The sequence below is a fragment of the Macrobrachium nipponense genome, chromosome 46 (genome assembly GCF_015104395.2).
Source record: "Macrobrachium nipponense isolate FS-2020 chromosome 46, ASM1510439v2, whole genome shotgun sequence".
Lineage (NCBI taxonomy): Eukaryota > Metazoa > Arthropoda > Malacostraca > Decapoda > Palaemonidae > Macrobrachium > Macrobrachium nipponense.
Window position 1 is genome coordinate 43148950 of NC_061106.1, and position 19884 is coordinate 43168833.

At 38.4% G+C, this 19884-nt stretch overlaps 1 protein-coding gene across 1 annotated transcript in view; it reads left to right on the forward strand.

The window, feature by feature from the left end:
* The window catches only part of LOC135214979 (titin-like), a gene marked incomplete in the record, with an annotated part of 228146 nt that overhangs the window by 156584 nt on the left and 51678 nt on the right, over positions 1–19884 (forward strand). The window contains 2 exon segments of the mRNA XM_064249484.1: positions 5158–5287; positions 7873–8035. Coding sequence (XP_064105554.1) covers positions 5158–5287; positions 7873–8035 — 293 coding nt within the window.

A 19884-nucleotide genomic window follows, 5' to 3' on the forward strand; every position in this document is an offset into this window, starting at 1 on the left:
GACGTCTTCGAGAGAGGAGAGAGAGAGCGGTCAGTTATAGTACTATATGGAAGCTGTGAGGGAACGCTCTTAAGACACGAGGCTAAAAGTAGAGAGAGAGAGTGTGTGTGAGTGTGTGCGTGTGATTCTCTCTCTCTCTCTCTCTCTCTCTCTCTCTCTCTCTCTCTCTCTCTCTCTCTCTCCAGATAAACCGAGTAAGATGTAGGCTCAACAACAATACCGCTGCTACCGCCACTTGGCTACGAAACGGTCTTACCCGATTCCATCTAAGATTGAGGACTCACTCTTGCCCCTCCCTTCTCTCTCTCTCTCTCTCTCTCTCTCCTCTCTCTCTCTCTCTCTCTCTCTACACACACACACACACACACACACACACACACACACACATATATATATATATATTATATATATATATATATATATATATATATATATATATATATACTATATATATATATATATATATGTGTATGACAGGAGGGTTGTGGTTGAAAACAACAAACTTGTATTGAATTCAGGATGAAGAAGACGACAAATACTACTATAGAGAGAATAAGTGGTTCCACGTGGTAGTAAATGTAGAGGAAAAAGGTTCAATAAGGAAATGAATCTGGGAATAAAAGACAAAAGACTCGAATGGAGCGATGATGACTGAAGGATACAATGTCCTGGATCCGTGGAAGGATAATTTTGAAGATTTGTGAATTTGTCGAACGTGGAAGATAGCAGAGAAGCAGAGATGATTGATGCCAGAGTGGAAGGGGTTAGCATTAAGTTTGAACATGCTTGTGGATGTAAGGAGGGCAGTTTAAGCCCTTGAAACATGGATAGACACCTAGAGGTGTTGATGAGGTTTCGAGTGAGACGCTGTGATACAGTTTGTTAAATTGTGATTGAGTGGCTGACCAGGGAGTGTAAGGTACATCTCTGTGAGGGAAAGGTTCTTATGGGGTTGGTGAGAAATATATTTATCTGTTGTATTATGGTACAGAAGATAGAGAGATATGGAGGAATTATAGGGTATAACATTAGAAAGGTGAATGATAGGGTTCTGATTTGAGAATATCAGACGAATGAATGGGTAGTGAAAATTGTGGTTTCGACAAAGATGATGGTGGGTTCGTTTTGGAAGGTACGTGTGTGAGAAGTTGGAAACGACAGCGAAGAATCTGTAGGCCATACATGGCGCAATAAAAAGCTTACGACCGAACCGATAGAGAATCATTTTGGAGGCTTTTGAGGATTAACGGTATCGAAAACAGATGACTGACTGACAGACTTTATTAAAAAGTTTTATGGTGGAGGTCGAACCTGCGTTAGAATGCGTATTCGGGGAGAGTAACTGGCCCGGTTTAATAATAGTAGTGCTGGGTTAAGTGTTGTGCTGATGTCCCATTGGGTGTTTTCAACATCATAATCTTTTTTTAAGGTGACGTGAGTATTCGAAAAAATGGCAGTAGATGTAGGTGAAAAGTTATGAGATGGAAAAATAGGTCGTGAGTGGTTTTGTAGAATGTTTGTAGATGGTAAGCAGTTCGTTTGTGTAGTTTACATAGTGTGTTTAGATAGGTTAGTAACGTGGAGAGAACGACTTATACAGACATACACACACACACACAAACACACACACACACATATATATATATATGCATTCTAAAATGCAGCATTTTTTACACCTAGAACCCCTTCTGGGCACCGCCCTGTTACAGTTGAATATAGAGAGCTCCAAACTCGACGTATGTACTCATTTGTACATACATAACACTTATATCTTGAAGAATTTATATAGACCCTCAGACGCCCTCAAAAGTTGAAGGAAGAATCTGTCTACCCTCCTCCAACCGCTCGCCATCCTAATAGAGTAGCTAGCTAGCTATAGTAGATTCACATCAACCGTGCATCTGATGTCTAGGCCCGTCCCTTACGTCGCTCCTGATTGGCTGTTGATGAGCCAATCACAGGGCTGGAAACTCTCCTCAGTCTCTCTCGAGAGTTCACATAGGCAGGATCTGTGTTCCACTTCTCCTGAGGAATACTTTAGAAAGACGTATCATCCCTCAGGAGAGGTGGAACACACACACCCTGCCTATGTGAACTCTCGAGAGAAAGATTGAGAATTTCCAGCCCCGTGACTGGCTTATCAACAGCCAATCAGGAGCGTCGTAAGGGACTGGCCTAGACATCAAATGCACGGTTGATGTGAATCTTCTACTATATAGCTCAGGGTCGAGGAGTGGGGCTGGCTGGCGCTACTTCGACGACGACGAGGTCGAGCGCGAAGTGTTTACTCAAAAAAAAAAAAAAAAAAGAAAAAAAAAAAACCGAGCGGGAACACGTGCGTGCCTGTGAAATACATCGCAGGCGCGTGTTTGTTTTCAGGTCTGAATATGGCACTAACAATGAGGCAGGTGGTCGATTGGCCCTCCTCCAAGGAGAGAGAGAGACTTCCACTTCTCATCTCCTGTTCCTCCTGCTCCTCCTCCTCCTCCTCCCCCCCTCGGGAGGAGGATTTGTGTGTGTGTGTGTGTATTGCTCAAAGGAGCAATAGAACAATGTCTTATTTTTCAGCACTGTTCTCTCTCTCTACCCTTAAACGACAATGAGAATATTCTTTAGTATTCGTTAAAACTCTTTTCAGTTCTCTCTCCACCCTTATCCGAAAACGAGAATATTCTTTAGTATTTGTCAAAACTCTTTTCAGTTCTCTCTCCACCCTTATCCGAAAACGAGAATATTCTTTAGTATTTGTCAAAACTCTTTTCAGTTCTCTCTCCAGCATTCCGAAAAAGAGAATATTCTTTAGTATTTGTCAAAACTCTTTTCAGTTCTCTCTCTACCCTTATCCGAAAACGAGAAAAGTATTCATTTAGTATTTGTTAAACTCTTTTCAGTTTCTCTCTCCACCCTTATCCGAAAAAGAGAATCCATTCTTTAGTATTGTTAAAACTCTTTTCAGTTCTCTCTCCACCCTTATCCGAAAAAGAGGAATATTCTTTAGTATTCGTTAAAACTCTTTTCAGTTCTCTCTCCACCCTTATCCAAAAACGAGAATATTCTTTAGTATTTGTCAAAACTCTTTTCAGTTCTCTCTCCACCCTTATCCGAAAAATGAGAATATTCTTTAGTATTTTTTGTTTAAAACTCTTTTCAAGTTCCTCTCTCCACCCTTATCCGAAAAAGAGAATATTCTTTTAGTATTTGTTAAAACTCTTTTTCAGTTCTCTCTCCACCCTTATCCGAAAAAAGAGAATATTCTTTAGTATTTTTTGGTTAAAACTCTTTTTCGTTCTCTCTCCACCCTTATCCGAAAAGAGAATATTCTCTAGTATTTGTTAAAACTCTTTTTCAGTTCTCTCCCACCCTTATCCGAAAAAAGAGAATATTCTTTAGTATTTGTCAAAACTTCCTTTCAGTTTCTCTCTCCACCCTTATCCGAAAACGAGAATATTCTTTAGTATTTGTTAAAACTCTTTTCAGTTCTCTCTCCACCCTTATCCGAACAGAGAATATTCTTTAGTATTTGTTAAAACTTTTTTCAGTTCTCTCTCCCCCAACCCTTATCCGAAAACGAGAACAGTAATCACTTAGTATTTTTTAAAACTCTATTCAGTGACCTTTACCGGGATCCATTACCCCAGAGGGCTATTGAGCTTTGTTTATGTTATGAATATATATATATATATAATCCCACCTTCTTCCGCGTGAAAAATGGCCGCTCGAGGAACCATAAAACACTGACTTAGAACAGGTGCAGGTGTTGCAGTAAAAGAGGCTGGATAATTATGAGGACAGTGATGAAGATGTACAAACGAACGAAAGCCATCCTTTTCTCTCTCTCTCTCTCTCTCTCTCTCTCTTCTTCTTCTCTCTCTCTCTCTCTCTCTCTCTCACTGGGGAACATTACATAAATCAAAGGGTTTCTCTGGCGTGGCCCTTCTCTCTTTGATACTGTTTTGGGGGGTAAATATATCAGAGCTCTTTTGCAATGTGGGATTTTTTTTTTCAAAATGCATTTTTAATTCGGTTTTCTTGGAAAATCTTGTTGAGTTTGGCTCTCTCTCTCTCTCTCTCTTCTCTCTCTCTCTCTCTCTCTCTCTCTCTCTCTATGACATGCGCAGGTGTAATCGACCTCTAGATGTTAGAAGTGCAATCGCAAAACATATTTTAAGTCAAGATTTTTAACTCTTTCGTATTTCGTAACTTTTACCAAAATATAAGAGCCACGAACATTTTTTTAACGAAGGAAGATCCCACCCCCACCCCCAAAATATATGGAGAAATTAACTTAGTATAAACTCTTGAAAATTATTAATATTTTTAGAAATTGTTTCCTTGTAAGTCCTAATCACGTATCAGTTTTAAGATGATATCGTCATGCCAGGATATTTCCAAAGCCTATAAGAATATATGATGCAGTCTTAATAGGCTTTTAGAATATCTACTACGTTGTAAATGTCTTAATCTGACAGGAAAGCTTACGATCACGCTAAGCGTCAGGCCAAGCTGACAAGCTGACAACAAATGTAAATGATGTGAACAAAATGTCATTGTCTTGTTCGTATTTACTTATACGTTTCAAACGAACGCCGGTATATATATATATATATATATATATATATATATATATATATATATATATATATATATATATGTGTGTGTGTGTATATATATATCTATATATAGACTATATATGTATATATATCTATATAGATATATATATATATATATATATATATATATATATGATAGATAGATATAGATATATATATATATATATATATATATATATATGTATATATATATATATATATATATATATATATATATATATATATATATATATATGAAGGGCACCAAGAGAAACTTCACTTCCTGAACGCTTGTGCGGTTTTATACAGTCACTCCTCTCTTGGTGGCCACGATTCCGTTTTCTTTGAAGTTTCTAAACCCGCTGAGGCACCGTGCCGGTTGCGCGCGCAAATAATAGCCCGCATTTTTCTTCTAACCTTTGCATTGAGGCAAATGATGCGATATTATTTTTAAACTTGTAAATGTGTATACTTCATCATTTTTTTCAGGAGATATTGATATTTAAATGTGCTTATCTGAAGTGTTGATGCTCAAAGTTTTCCACTGACATGTTCCTCCCTTCCGCAGTTGACCACGAAGCGAAGGTGACCTCGGATGATCAAGCCCGTTCGTTGCTGAACAAGTTTTTGGGAGCTCAAGTCCTTATGACCGGCGTTGAATCCATGATGGCCTCCTCCTCCATCTCGGAGTCATCCAGGTGAGTCTGGAATCCCGAACTGGAATCTCGGTCCAGTCAATTGTCGTTGGTTTTGGTCCTGATGGGACCTGGATGTTATGTGGGTGTTTAAATTATATATATAATATATTATATATATATATATATATAATATATATATATATATATATATATATATGTATATATATATATTTTAAAAATTTCTTACCTGACCTGGAACCACTTAAAGTTTGTTTATATTTCTCCATATTTTTGTGGTTTGCGTTTGTTTTAGTTTTTTATAATTTTTTTTCGTAATTTTGTGATTAATTTTTCGTTTTATGTTTTGTTAGTATTTTTACTGATGATATATATATATATAATATATATATCTATATATATATATTATATATATATATATATATATATATATCACAATCAGTAAAAATAATAACAGAACATAAAACGAACAGCAAATACAAACCTAAAAATTAATCACAAAATTACGAAAAGAAAAAACTAACGCAAACCATAAAATTATGGTGAAATATAAACAAACTTTAAGTGGTTCCAGGTCAGATAGGACATTTTTTGGGGTTGTGGTGCCGTATACGAAATTAACTCCTGGTCCTTTATTTTATTGTTGAACAGGGAAATTAATAAAGTGTTTCCAAGTCGTGATGAGAATCCTGAATTTATTATTATTATTATTATTTTATTATTCTTATTATTATTAATTATTCATTATTTATTCATTTTATTATTTAATTATTAAATTATTATTATTATTCCAAGCTTCCCAAAAAATATGACGTCCAACTTGAAAAGAAGTAAGAAATGGTGATAGAAAATGTAGAGAGAAGAGGTCTGTTATTACAAAATAAATAAATAAATCAGTAAATAAGTAGATAAAAATATAAGGGAATTATAAAATACAGTATAGAACTTTGACATTTATTTATTATAAAAAAAATAATCCACGTTCTACTGTAACAGTAGTGATGATATTGGGACCCACTTCGGTTTGCCTCTTCCTACAAGATGTAGAGTTCAATTGCCTTTTTTAAGCCCTGCCCCCCCGCCCCCCAACTCCGCAGCCCATCCACTTAAAAAAAAAAAAGTTTCCTTAGACCTCATATACATGGCCACATAATATTTTTTATCGGTTTCCTTAAGCGGTCATCTTTGATTTTTTCTAAAGTCTCTCTGTATTAGAATAATAATTAATAGAGTAATGATGAAAGTCTCTCTGTATTAATGTATACAGAATATTTTTTATCGGTTTCCCTAAGCGGACATCCTTGATTTTTTTTAAAGTCCCTCCGTATTAGAAATAGTTAAGAGAGTCTCTCTGTATTAGAATCAGCTGTTTATCTCACCCGGGTCTTACGAACCCAAATATTTACCCATTTGAATGACGCAACAAGATACACGACGCACGAACACCTGATGTGATTTCTGCTCGCCTCATAGAGAAGCCCGTCAAGTATTGTAAACAGGGCCGAGCATTGTCAACATTGGGAGTGTTGCGAAAACACCCAAGGTGGCAAAAGGGTGTTTACGACGAGAAATCATCTACTGCGCTTGCATAACGTACCGTGCAGTGGTGCTTCGGTGTTTTGAAAACGTCTGGGACTGAATTTTGTGTGGTAGGACTTTTGTTAACTCATATGTTAAAAGCTTTTTTTTTTTTATTAAAAATATTATGATTATTATTATTGTTATATATCAGGATTAGTACATCTGTTATTATTATTATATAATACCAGGATTCGTACATATTTTATTATATTGTTAATATTAATATTATTGTTGTTGTTATATGAAAACCAGGATTAGTGTTTTTTAAATTTTTTATTATTATTATTATTATTATTATTATTATTATTATTATTATTATATAAAACCAGAATTAGTACATATTTTATTATTATCATTTTTCTTATACAACATCAGGATTGTACATATTTTGTTATTATTTCATTTTAATTTATACCAACATCAGGATTATTATTATTATTATTATTATTATTATTATTATTATATTATTATTATTATTATTATTATTATTAGTGGAATACTAAAGCTACGCATTGAGTCGCTGTTGTATACCACAGATCTGCAATTAACATTTACTCGTAATAAAAATTTGCATACTTAAAAGTATGAATACTGTACCCTGCCTAAAAATAATGTTTATTCAGAATGGAGACGTGCCAGTAGCTGTTGAGAGAGAGAGAAAGATTAAAGTTTATTTCTGTTATTATACACACGTACTACATGTACTCAGCAATGAATTTCTCGTTAAGAGCAATAACCATTTTAGGATGTAGACTTGTCTGGAAGGTTTTTTGTTTTTTTTTTTAACCTAAATGAATTATATATATATATACTATATATATATATATATATATATATAATATATATATATATATATAATGTACTGTTTCATTCACCAAACCATTAAATATATCTTTATTGAAATTATTTATGTCTCAACCCAATTGGAAACTAAAATGACGTTAATTTCATTGCAATAACAACAGTATTATCCATAGGGGAATACCAATTTAAAAAAAAAAAATTGAAAATCGCCATTCGTCTCATCAACAACCGTCATCCCCCAGGACTGTGACTGGCAGTGACGGTGTAGCAGTGACGACCAAGCAGGCCAGTGGCCACAGTACGAGTGCGGCGGCCAAAGACGGAGCCCTGAGCCATCATTCCAGCAAGTCTTTCAGCACAGGACCCCAGATCACCACTGGCAAGGCGTCCTCGATCTCAAATCAGGTAAGGTTTACTTGGTGTTATCACAGAGAAGTCGGGGTTCCTTGTTTTTACCTGTACAGGATCAGATGGAAGACTTATTCGTTGTGGCTTAGTGGGTCTGCTGACACTTGTTTTCTGCCCGTTTAGTTGTTTAATCAGATGATATCATTATTATTATTTTCATTATTTTTTGGGGGGGTTCCGAGTTCCATCCGGCCTCCTTAGGAGTCCATAACTTTTCTTACTATGTGCGCCGTTTCTAGGATCACACTCTTCTGCATGAGTCCTGGAGCTACTTCAGCCTCTAGTTTTCCAGATCCTTTTTATATTATTATTATTATTTTCATTATTTTTTTTGTGGGGAGGGTTCTACACAGTCCTCCAATTCGACTGGGTGGTATTTATAGTGTGGGGTTCCGGGTTGCATCCTGCCTCCTTAGGAGTCCATCACTTTTCTTACTATGTGCGCCGTTTCTAGGGTCACATTCCTCTGCAATAGTCCTGGAGCTACTTCAGCCTCTAGTTTTTCCAGATTCCTTTTTATTATTATTATTATTATTAGTAGTAGTAGTAGTAGTAGTAGTAGTAGTAGTAGTAGTAGTAGTAGTAGTAGTATTCAGAAGATGAACCCTTTTCATGAGGAACAAACCCACCAAAGGGGCCATTGACTGGAAATTCAAGCTTCCAAAGAATATCTAGGTGTTTATTTGGAAGACGTAACAGAAGGTAATAGGGAAATACTGATAGAACAAATCAGATGTTAGAAAAGACGAAATAAATTGACAACTTAAATAAACATGTAAATAAATTAACGTAGTTGGCAATTGTAGACGAGGTGTAGATATGAATTTTAGTATAGCATGTAAAAAAAAAAAACAGGTTTTATATGACTATGGGCGTATTATTATCTAGCCTGCAAAATAGGCATTTTGTGAAAATGGGACCATTATGATAAAACGGACAACCAAGGCAAGAGCTGTGATTGCTGATATATTTTCAATTTCTCATTTCTCCTAACAGTTATTTAATCTTTCCTGCCTTGTTCAAATTCGTATATCATAACCTATTACAATGTAAATGGCTGTCATCTCCTTCAGTTTTCTTTCGCATATTTCTTTGATTATGACACCACTGAATTCATTGTCTTCAGAGAGCAGGTATCTTCAACAGAATATATACCCAAACTTTAACTTAATTTTTATATCAGATGCCTTAAGTACAACTGTGTTTGAGCTGTGGTATTGCAGAATTTTTAGGCCAAGCTTAAGATAGTATTTACAGATTTTGAATGATTTTCCATAGCCAGAAACAGTAACCATTAGTGTACTGTAAATTACTCAACTTTTGTATGAGCTCAGTACCTTGGATCTACTTCCACTTTAGCCAATGGAAAATAACCATACAGAGGTATAGCCAGAAAGTATAAATCTCTCTCTCTCTCTCTCTCTCTCTCTCTCTCTCTCTCTCTCTCTCTCTCTCTCTCTCTCTCTCTCTCAGAAAATATTTGGTTATGATGGTACTAGAGTATGTTTATGTTTAAATTTCGAGCAGGGGGTATTCTATGAGACTGGCATAAAAAAAAACATCCATGTCTGTGCAGAATATTTACGTGTATTAAGGAACATTAAACATACCAGTCATTTGTGATATATGATATGATATACTTACAGTAATATAGTAAATGTACTTTTACCCCCAAAACTATCATTTTCTTCAACGTCAGTTACGTCAGCTGTACTTCCCAAGACAATATTTTTATACTAATGCATATTGTTCTCCCTTGATAGATTAGAAAATTTGGTTCTGCTGTGGGATATATTATTTATAAAGTAAGTCTATCCACAGCATTGGTTCCATGTCGTTTAAGACCCTTTTCATAAGCGAAGACGCATTTCTAGCAGGAATTTCTTTGCGTGACTCAAGGATTCTGGTAACTCACTTTGGTGTCTATGTATAGTTTGTTGATTTCAAGTGGTCAGTCAGTGGGTTCAAGTGTCCAACTTTGAAATCTATTGATGCAACATGTTTGCTCTCTCTCGCTTTTCCTGTTATAACAACATGTGAGTGCTATTAAATGCCTACTTCTAGCGATTGAATTTTTAAAGTTTTTTATTTTTCTTTTTTCTTTTTTTAGAATCTGAAGTAATGGAATCTAACACATCATTTCTGTTTTATGTACTGTCATTAGATACTTCAACACATGCCACTTTTCTTCAAGAGTTTCTCGTTCATATATATATATATATATATATATATATATATATATATATATATATATATTATATATATATATATATATTCCACAGAGAAATGGTGCCTTATGTGAAAAACAAGTCACAGCATTCACTGCAACAAACTTTACTTAGAAATTCACTTTATATAGAAGTATATATTCGCATTATATTACAATGTGTAAATTTTCCTTACTTTCGGTGTCTCCCGGCATTAATATCACGCTCGTTAGTGTATTGTGTTTGGTTTGCACTTGGATTAGTGGTCATAGAGAAATGCTAGGACACCTGTGTAGTAGTACAGCTCTGGGTTCACGTTTGCTTGGGTCTTGGTTCGCTCCTGGCATACCAGCTGTGAATAGGTACTGCTGGTATTTACTGGGTCAGTAGAAAAAAAAAGGCATGGGGCTTACAACCTCATCCCCCAAGACTTGTTGAAAAACCTGAACACTGTACCTTGAAAGCAAGGGAAAAAGATGATTACTTGTGAATATATATATAAAATATATTTTTTTACAATATATATATAAATATATATATAATATATATTTTTACATATGCAAATATGTGTTTGTGTGTGTGTTTATGTGTTTATGAATGTCTGTATGTATAAAACTAAACATTATTATTATTTGGACAGACCACACACATATTTCCTTACTCATCACTACATTGGGGTTATAATGGAAGTTCACTGAGACCGTTGCTTTAACCCCATTGATACGCAGGTCATCACTTCAGGGGTTTCTTATTTAACCCCGAAACCGCCCCCTCCCCGCCTCTCTCTCTCTCTCGTCTCTCCTCTCTCCTCTCTCTCTCTCTCTCACTCTCTTCCCTCCTCGCCCCCTCATGGATGTGAATTATAGAACGTTGTTTTCATTCAGGAAATCATATTTAGTAGCAAAAAATTTGCTCAGTTGATGATTATTTCAACAACAACTCTACAACAACAACAACAGCAATAACAGCAACAGCTTCTTCTAGTGTGTTTAAATATGTGATATAGTATAAATATACATATATATATATATATATATATATATATATATATATATATATATATTATATATATATATTCATTCCTAAGTGCTCCTCGGTGTAAGATTTCTAGATCCTTCAAAGCTTTGGTTTGTCTGCCGTTTGCTTTTGAGACGCCGAATTTTGCGTTGGTTAGCAAACTGTGATGACGTTGAGAAAGCTCCTTGTTGTTGACCTTAGCAAAAGCTCACACTTGAAAAATGGGTCACAACACAAGGCCACGTGCCTCTGGATTACCCGTATGCCATAGAAGTTCTCTCGGCCACAAGCATATCGAAGGTTGTGAATGCTTACGAAACGAATCGGTGTTGCGTGCAACCCCACTGACTGACGACACTGTGCAGCGTAGCATCTATTTGAGGTATAGTAGATTCACATCAACCGTGCATTTGATGTCTCTAGGCCAGTCCCTTATTACGACGCTCTTGATTGGCTGTTGATAAGCCAATCGCAGTGCTGGAACTCTCATGTCTCCCTCGAGAGTTCACATGGGTAGGATCTATGTCCCACCTCTCCTGAGGGATACGTCTTTCAAAAGTATCTCTCATGAGAGGTGGAACATACATCATGCCTATGTAAACTCTCGAGAGAGACTGAGGAGAGTTTCCAGCCGTGTGATTGGCTTATCAACAGCACAATCAAGAGCGTCGTAAGGGACTGGCCTAGGCGTCAAATGCACGGTTGATGTGAATCTACTATACCCCAGTCTACTGTTTTGAGAGATTTGAAATTATGAAATGGAGAGAATGTAGCAGAAAATATTATGGTCTTAATTCATTGCATAGAAGAAATCGGAACCATGAGAAATTATGGTAAAATTATAGTTGGAATGGCAAACATACATACGAACGAGTTCCTTTCTTGTCGATAAGAAGCGCCTTCGTGTGGCATCTCCTAATCCCATCAGCAGAGACCTCTTGGTCATTCCATCAGCTTTCAAGCCTGACTGTGACCCATTACCTCTCTGTCGTCGAACTTTGATGAAGGGACGTTTTGTAAATTTAAGCAACCATTTTTTTAAGTTATGGGGTTTGTTATAATACTTCACCGTGCTCTCATTATCCGACCTTATGACAAGGACGTCCTCGAATGCTTTGAAGGGGGCGGGAGCTGTGGGTGGGGGCAGGGGGGCGGTGTTCCCCCCTTGTCCCGACGTAGGGAGCGTACGTATGCCCTTTGGCGCACGTTGACTTGACGATCCTCCGGGATAGATGGGCGATAATGTCTGGCCCGTGACGTCGCGAGGAATGGCATTTATCCATCATCATAGACGTCTCGGAGATTGACAGGCCTTCATGAGTCATTGGCAAGGGGAAGCTTATTAGGAAAGGACAGGGTTATTTTAAGATTGATGGATTTGCTTGTATGTGCGATCACACACACACACTTTGCTTGTGAGTGTTTTAGTATGTAAGTGAAGCTCCTCAGTGGCATGGTCGGTTTGGTCTTGGCCTGCCTGCCACCTCGGTGTACGCAAGTTCAGTTCTCTGGCATTCTATTTAGGGGCCCAGAGTTGTGTATTTCTGGTGATAGAAGTTCACTCTCTCGACGTGGTTCGGAAGTCACGTAAAGCCGTTGGTTCCGTTACTGAATAACCACTGATTCCATGCAACGTCAAAGCACCATACAAAGTGCCCCATGCCCATGACTACCCTCCAAATACAGTCAGAGGGGCATTGATGAACGTATACAACAATCCAAAGTACTGCCAACCGGAGAAGGGTTACTAGACCGCTACTGTCATTGTTTTCTTGGATTTCTAATCCTGGGGGTTCTTTTTCCTGGTAATGAAGCCCTAATTGAGCTGCATTTCCACGTGGCTGGAAATCATCTTAATTTGTTGAAGGCGTATCACCAGACTTTGGAGTCATTTTTTAAAAATATCTCATAGGTCCCACCCAACGGATTTTTCTGTATTGAAGGCTGACTATGTTGTATAAAACAAAGGTAAAGAAGTGGAACAGCAGCTAGGTGTGAAAGAGGCCAATGAAAACAGGGGAAAGTAAAAGGTAGAAAATATGGCAACGGTGGTTTGAGGAATGATTCAAGGAAACTTTCTGGCAGCCTACAGTGAGTGCACAAGGCAAACTGAAGGCAGAACCCCATTCCTTATAAGTGGTGCCTTAAAAGAAAGAAAACTGTCCCCCACAACCTCTGGTAAAACTTGCAGAAAGGACAGAACAGACCTCTGTTCCCATTTCAGTCAAATTTTGTGAACTGAAAACACAGGGGGACGTTTTTCAATCTCTAAGGACCAAGATGTCACATAAAAAGGATTGGGGTTGAAGTAAAGTACTCAGAGTGTCATTAATTTGTACCCCGACTAGATTCCTGGGTATCTGGGGTTCTAGGGGGACAGCAGTCTACCCGATGAAAAGGCGGTTTCCTAAGTGAGACTGGTTTATAATATATATATGTGTGTGTGTGTGTGTCCAGGGTACGACCAGGGACCTTTTCCTGTCTCCCCGTTTTTGCCCAACGAAAATTTAAGGAAGACCCCCGTTCGAGTATGAAGTTTTAAGTGTGCCTCGTTCTCTATTTTTGCGTCCATACATTAGGTGATATCGCTGAGTGTATGTGTGTATTTGTAAGCACCCACACGCGCTCGAGTTCCATCTGGGAGTAAGTGTTGGCGGGCGCGGAGGCGGAAGTGGGTATCTGGTTGGCAAAGCAGGTGTCACGTCGCCTTTGCCAAAGAAACAAACAAAGAGAAACTCTCTCACACACACACTGCCTTCGGTAACTTCATATCGTAGCATCACCTGTCGATTCTCCTTTTTTTGCTTGTTTGCTTGAATTTCAAAAAAAGTCATTTCTTCCCTTTTTCCTCCTCTTGCCTTCACTTCTGAAAATAATCTGTGATTGCTATTTTAATGTTGGTTGAGTGGCCATCACTTTTAGTCGTTTTATTTCTGGTGTTTGTTCTGTTGACAGACTTGATGCTTGTTCTGTCAGTCAGAATTTGACAGGGACAATCTCGAATTGTAAGCATACCACCTTGGCCTTTTTTTTTTTTTTTTTATTTACCATTGCATACAAAAAGACATAATTGCCTGTTATTAGAATAGTATTTAGACCCGAGTAAAACCCTACTTGAAGCACAATTGCTTGAGAGTGGAAATGAACTCCTTCCAGGAAATTCGTAGACCATGAGTCTCTGCCAAAGATCGGTTGAGGGTTAGGGCAGCTCAATAGCAGGTGTGTGGAAGGAGGGGGAGGGAGAGGAGGAGGAGGGTGAGAGGAGGTGGTTTATAGTCCTTGTGAAGGGTGGGAGGGGCCATATTGAGACTGAAGGTAATTCGAGGCCAAAAGGATATATATTATATTTATATATATAATATAAATATAGATATATATATCATATATATATATTATATATATATATATATGTTCATAGTCTGAGTGAAGACAGGTAAGGTCTGAGGGAGGCATCAAGTTCACTGAGTGGTTGGGGAAATGAAGGAACAATACCGAAGTACTACTACTACTATACTCTACTACTACTACTACTACTGCCGATGTACAGGTCTGGCACATGCTGTAACCTCTGCTTCTGCCGCTGATGCCGTGCTGCTGGGGCTATTAATACCGAGGGCCCAAGAAGGCGCTGGTGTGGTGGTGGTGGTGGTGGTTTCTGGGCCCGAGTAGGTCTGGGGAAGGTCTCTGTGCCATGACCAGCCATCCACTTACATGAATGCAAGTTTGACGTGACTGACAGTAGACAGAGAGACGTTGGGTCTCTTCTGTGACTTGCCTTGAGAGGGCTTTGCATATGACCCCCCCACCACCCCGCCCCCCAACCCCCCAACTCCCTCCCCCGGCGATGAGGGCAGTGGCGAAACCTCGGCGGCGTGGCACAGTTGGTATATCTGGTAGGAGGGTTAGGTTTAGGAGGGGAGGGGGAGGGGAGGGCCATGTGGCCGGCTCCAGGGTTTCGGAGGCAGTCCACGTTTGCTAGGTGTTGGGATCAGACGCACCTCTGCGCTGCCGCTTTTTCTCTTTCCTCCTCCTCCTCCTCCTTCTCCATCAGAACATCTTACGGAGGACAAGAAGTTGGTCGTGGGCGGATCCTTTAATAAGAAACTCCTCCTCCTCCCGCGGTTTCACAGACGCCACGCCATAAAAAGCGGCGGCAACTATTACAGGAGCCCCCTCTGGCGCTTTCCCTCTCTCTCTGCCCCCCTACCTACCTACCTACCTACCCCCTGCCCCACGTCACGAAGGATTCCACCAGAAATTTTTGCTCTCGGCCCCCTACAAGCTAGCCCCGCCGCTACTCACAGGTGGGTATGGGTATGTCCTCTGAAGGATGGCAAAAGTGGAAAAGATGACATTGTTCTTGTTTTCACCCTCTGGTTGGTTTCTGTCCTGCTGAAAGAAAGTCGCCATGTCAACTAAGGTCATTGGGTTATGGTCTTTAAGCAATTATTTAGTGAATGGTGTTAATATCTCTTCCGTTTGACCAGTGAAGCCTTGTCAAATAACTCATCAACGCTGAGAAATACTGATGAGAAGTTGTTTTTTTTAATGATGTCATGAACAGAGTGCCTTTCGTTTCAACAGGGTCCTTGGAATGTTTCTCTTAAATAATAATCACTTTAAGGCTTAAGATGCCGGTTCAGTATTGTGTCTGTCTGAAGGATTATGGGTAGTTTTATCACCTGAAAGTTGTCACATGGTCAGCTTAGGAGTGAATGTTGGGCGTATTGGTATGTCCCTGTGTTCAAATGTGTTATGGTCACATGCAGCTCTAATAGTATTTTGCAAGGTATTTATTTTTACATTTTTCAATTCCTCCCCCCCCCCTATTCTCTCTCTCTCTCTCTCTCTCTCTCTCTCTCTCTCTCTCTCTCTCCAGCCTAGAAATTATGAACAAAAATCATGAGCATTCCCTTGAACTGTTCATACCCTGTAGTCTAAATGTGTAGGAGGCCTGAGTCCAACATGTGTTTAGAGCACATCACCTTTCCTTAGTTTGTTTAATCGTCAAAATACAGTTTTCCCATTTCCAGGCCTCCAAACTTTTGTCATTTTGCAAAATTCATCGCTGATTTAATTCCATCTTAATTTTCTGTCAGTAATGGATTCGGTCATATTCGTGTGCCTGGCATTGATCAGTTTAGGTTGAATGTCTATGTGATATTCGAGTTGACTGGTTGTTGAAAGTAATTGCTTGACTGCTTTGAATTGTGGCTCAAGTCCGGAGGTCCATATCAGAATACCATACCCCCTTTCATGCCCTACAGGAGGCCCCCTGCTGGCGTAAGAAGACATGATTACATTTCCCAGGACTTTGAGTGGACGCCATTTGATAACAGACGGGGAACACGTATATCAACAGAACAAAAATCTTCATTTTAAGATTTTTTTGAGTGTCTTGCATACTAGTCGTACGTATACAGGGTGTCCATAAAGTCTCAGTACCAATGCAAAGTATTTATTGCTTGTAATAGTATTGGGACTTTATGGACACCCTGTATAAAGAGATTTGTTCCTTCAAGTAGCGCGAGGGGAGAACTGAAGCGAGGCAGGTAGCCATTCTTGCAATAGAAATAGATTCCTGATCAGACGAAACACCTGGAAGGGTTTTCGTTTTTCGTTTTCTCTGTCCTGTTACTACCCCACAAGTCCTTTATTTATCTTGTTTCTTGTTTGTTTCTGTTTGTTTTCATTCCTTTTCCCAATGCAGCGTTCCTTTCGTTGTTTCCCCGGTAACTTAACAGGTTATTTACTGTCATTGGGTTTCATTCGTAATCGAATTCCTTTGTATTCTTTCGTCAGCTCATTTTTCCTTATTTTCTTAATATAAATTTACTATTTTAATTATTCACTTCTCATCATTCTCTCTTCCTCATTCCCACCTCATCCGTCTCGTCGGGACATCCTCCCTTATCTCATATCTTCCTCATCATTCATCACCTCCTCCTCCTCCTCCTCCTCCTCCTCCTTCCTCCTCCTCCTCCTCCTACCTCCTCCTCCTCCTCCTCCTCCTCCTCCTCAGTGACTTTCTTCCCCTTCTGAAACTCCTCCTCCTCCTTCTTCCTCCTCTCCTCCTCCTCCTCAGTGACTTTCTTCCCCTACTGAAATTTAAGAGGGAAAGATTACCCTGTAATTTTCCTCGTCGTGACGTTGTCCACATCACTCAGACAAAGTGATGTTAGTACTTCCAATTAAGTTCTCCTTTCTTTTGTTAATATTCCATTTTATTCTCTGTGTTTTAGGCAGTTTTCTATCTGTTTGATATATATATATATATATATATATATATATATATATATATATGTGTGTGTGTGTGTGTGTGTGTGTCTGTGTGTATATACGTGCATATATATATATATATATATATATATATATATATATATATATATATATATATATATATAATACAAATAGGAAGACGAAAAGGAGATAATGCATCTTTCAACTACATATACGTATAAACATATATAGTCTATATTATATTATATATATATATTATATACTTAATATATATTATATATATATCTATATATATAATTATTATATATTTATGTGATGTGAATGTACGTATGCGTGTGACGCAATTTCGTGTGTCCAAATGTTTTTCAGCACTGGACGATACTAGTGTGGCGTTGCAATCAGAAAAAAAACAATAAAGTATTTTTATATACACATCTTCAAAGCGCAGCGTATGTGTGAGAGGGTATTCAGACACACAAAATACGTAGAACATACCCCCCCCCCCACCCCCCCTTGCCGAAAGTATACGTGCTCATCTAGACGCTTCGACTTTTATTTTTATTGAGATGGTGGAATCTGATTGCGTTTTTTCCCCCCCTTTTTTTTTGTGTGTCCTTTGATTTTCCTCTTTGTCTTTAATGCGATGCGAAGAAACGAGAAAACCATCTGTTTTCGACGCGCAAGCGCGCTCCCCTGACCGCGAAAGACGTGACCAGATGGTGGAAAATCCTCGTTCGAGAGTTCCCCCCCACCCTCTCCTCCGCCCCGCGGGCGGGGGGGGGGTGGGGGGGGGGGGGGGGAGACTTTCGCCTTTCGCCCAGTAGAAAGAAAAAGGACATTTTTCCCAGTTGATTTTCCTTTCTATTTTGCGCAGCTTAACTCAGCTCTCTCGTTCGAGGAAGACAGGGAGATGTCGAATTGGGAATTTTTGTCAAGTCTACCCTTTCCCCCCCGCCCCCCGCCTCCGCCCCCTCTACCCTTGGCCCTTCATTCCCCACCCCCTCCGAGGACTGGCCCGGTCCATCTCCCCCCTACCCCGCCCCACCCCCACGGCGGTTTTTGAAGCTGCATAGCTGACACACACTTTCGTAAAATTGATATAAGTTTAGGTCATCGCTGTATTATTATTATTATTATTATTATTATTATTATTATTATTAAAGTCAACACATTCTCGGCATAATAATGTTTCATGTTTCCTTAAATCCTCATCTCCCGTAGGAGGGTAGCGCCGTCAGCGCACCTCACGGGGTGCACTGTAGGCATTACTAAAGGTTCTTTGCTGCAGTGTCCCTACGGCCCCCAGCTGCAACCCCTTTCATTCCTTTTACCGCACCTCCATTCATATTACCTTTCTTCCATCTTGCTATCCACCCTCTCCTATCAATTATATCATAGTGCAACTGCTTTGATGTTTTCCTCCTGTTACACCATTCAAACCTTTTACTGTCAATTTCCATATCAGCGCTGAATGACCTCATAGGCCCCAGTGCTTGGTCTGTGGCCTAAACTCTATATTCTATTCCATTATTATTATTATTATTATTATTGTTAATATAAATCTTGAGACCTGAACATTCCCAGAAATTAGACAGGGTGTCCATAAAGTCCCAGTACCATTACAAGTATTTATTGCCCAGAATGGTACTGGGACTTTGTGGACACCTGTATTATCGTAAAATGTACAACCTTTCTCTAGTTGCTATACACCATCTTCATCAGAGATTCTCTTTCGCTTCCTACTGTATTGAAGCTCTGTTATTTACTTCCCTCTCTTGTTTTTATACAGATCTTTGCTAAATTAAAATATTTATTTATCAGTCTGGTCATCCTGAGCAATTTTATGAATTTATTTACTGATTTATACTAAATGAATTAAAAACACGTTATTTTTTATTTATAAATAGTTGGTAGTTTTTCATGTTTAGTTTTTAAAATTACAATTGGGTATCAGCCGTGTGGTTTATTTAATATTTAGATATTTAATATTTAAATTTTTAAAAAAATAAAAATATTTAGGAAAAATTTCATTATGTTCGTTTTTTTATTAAATTTTTTTTTTACTGAGACAAGTTCGATTACGTCACCCGTGTCAAATTAACCGTTCCGAGAGGTTATTTTTTCCAAGGCCACCGGAAAACTGTTTAAAAAAAAACTGCCGAATAGAAAGATAAAAGTAACAGGAAAGAGCAGATAATTGCCAAAACGAGCAGAGATTCGCTGTGAGTTGACTTAAAAGCTGTAATGATGATACAGTTGATACAGTTCTCGGGCAATATAAATTCAGAATTTATTGCGCCATTACTTAATACTTTTCACAGTAAAAAATAACTAATTAAATAAATAATCCAGAATAAGATGTCATTGAATTATAGATCTGCC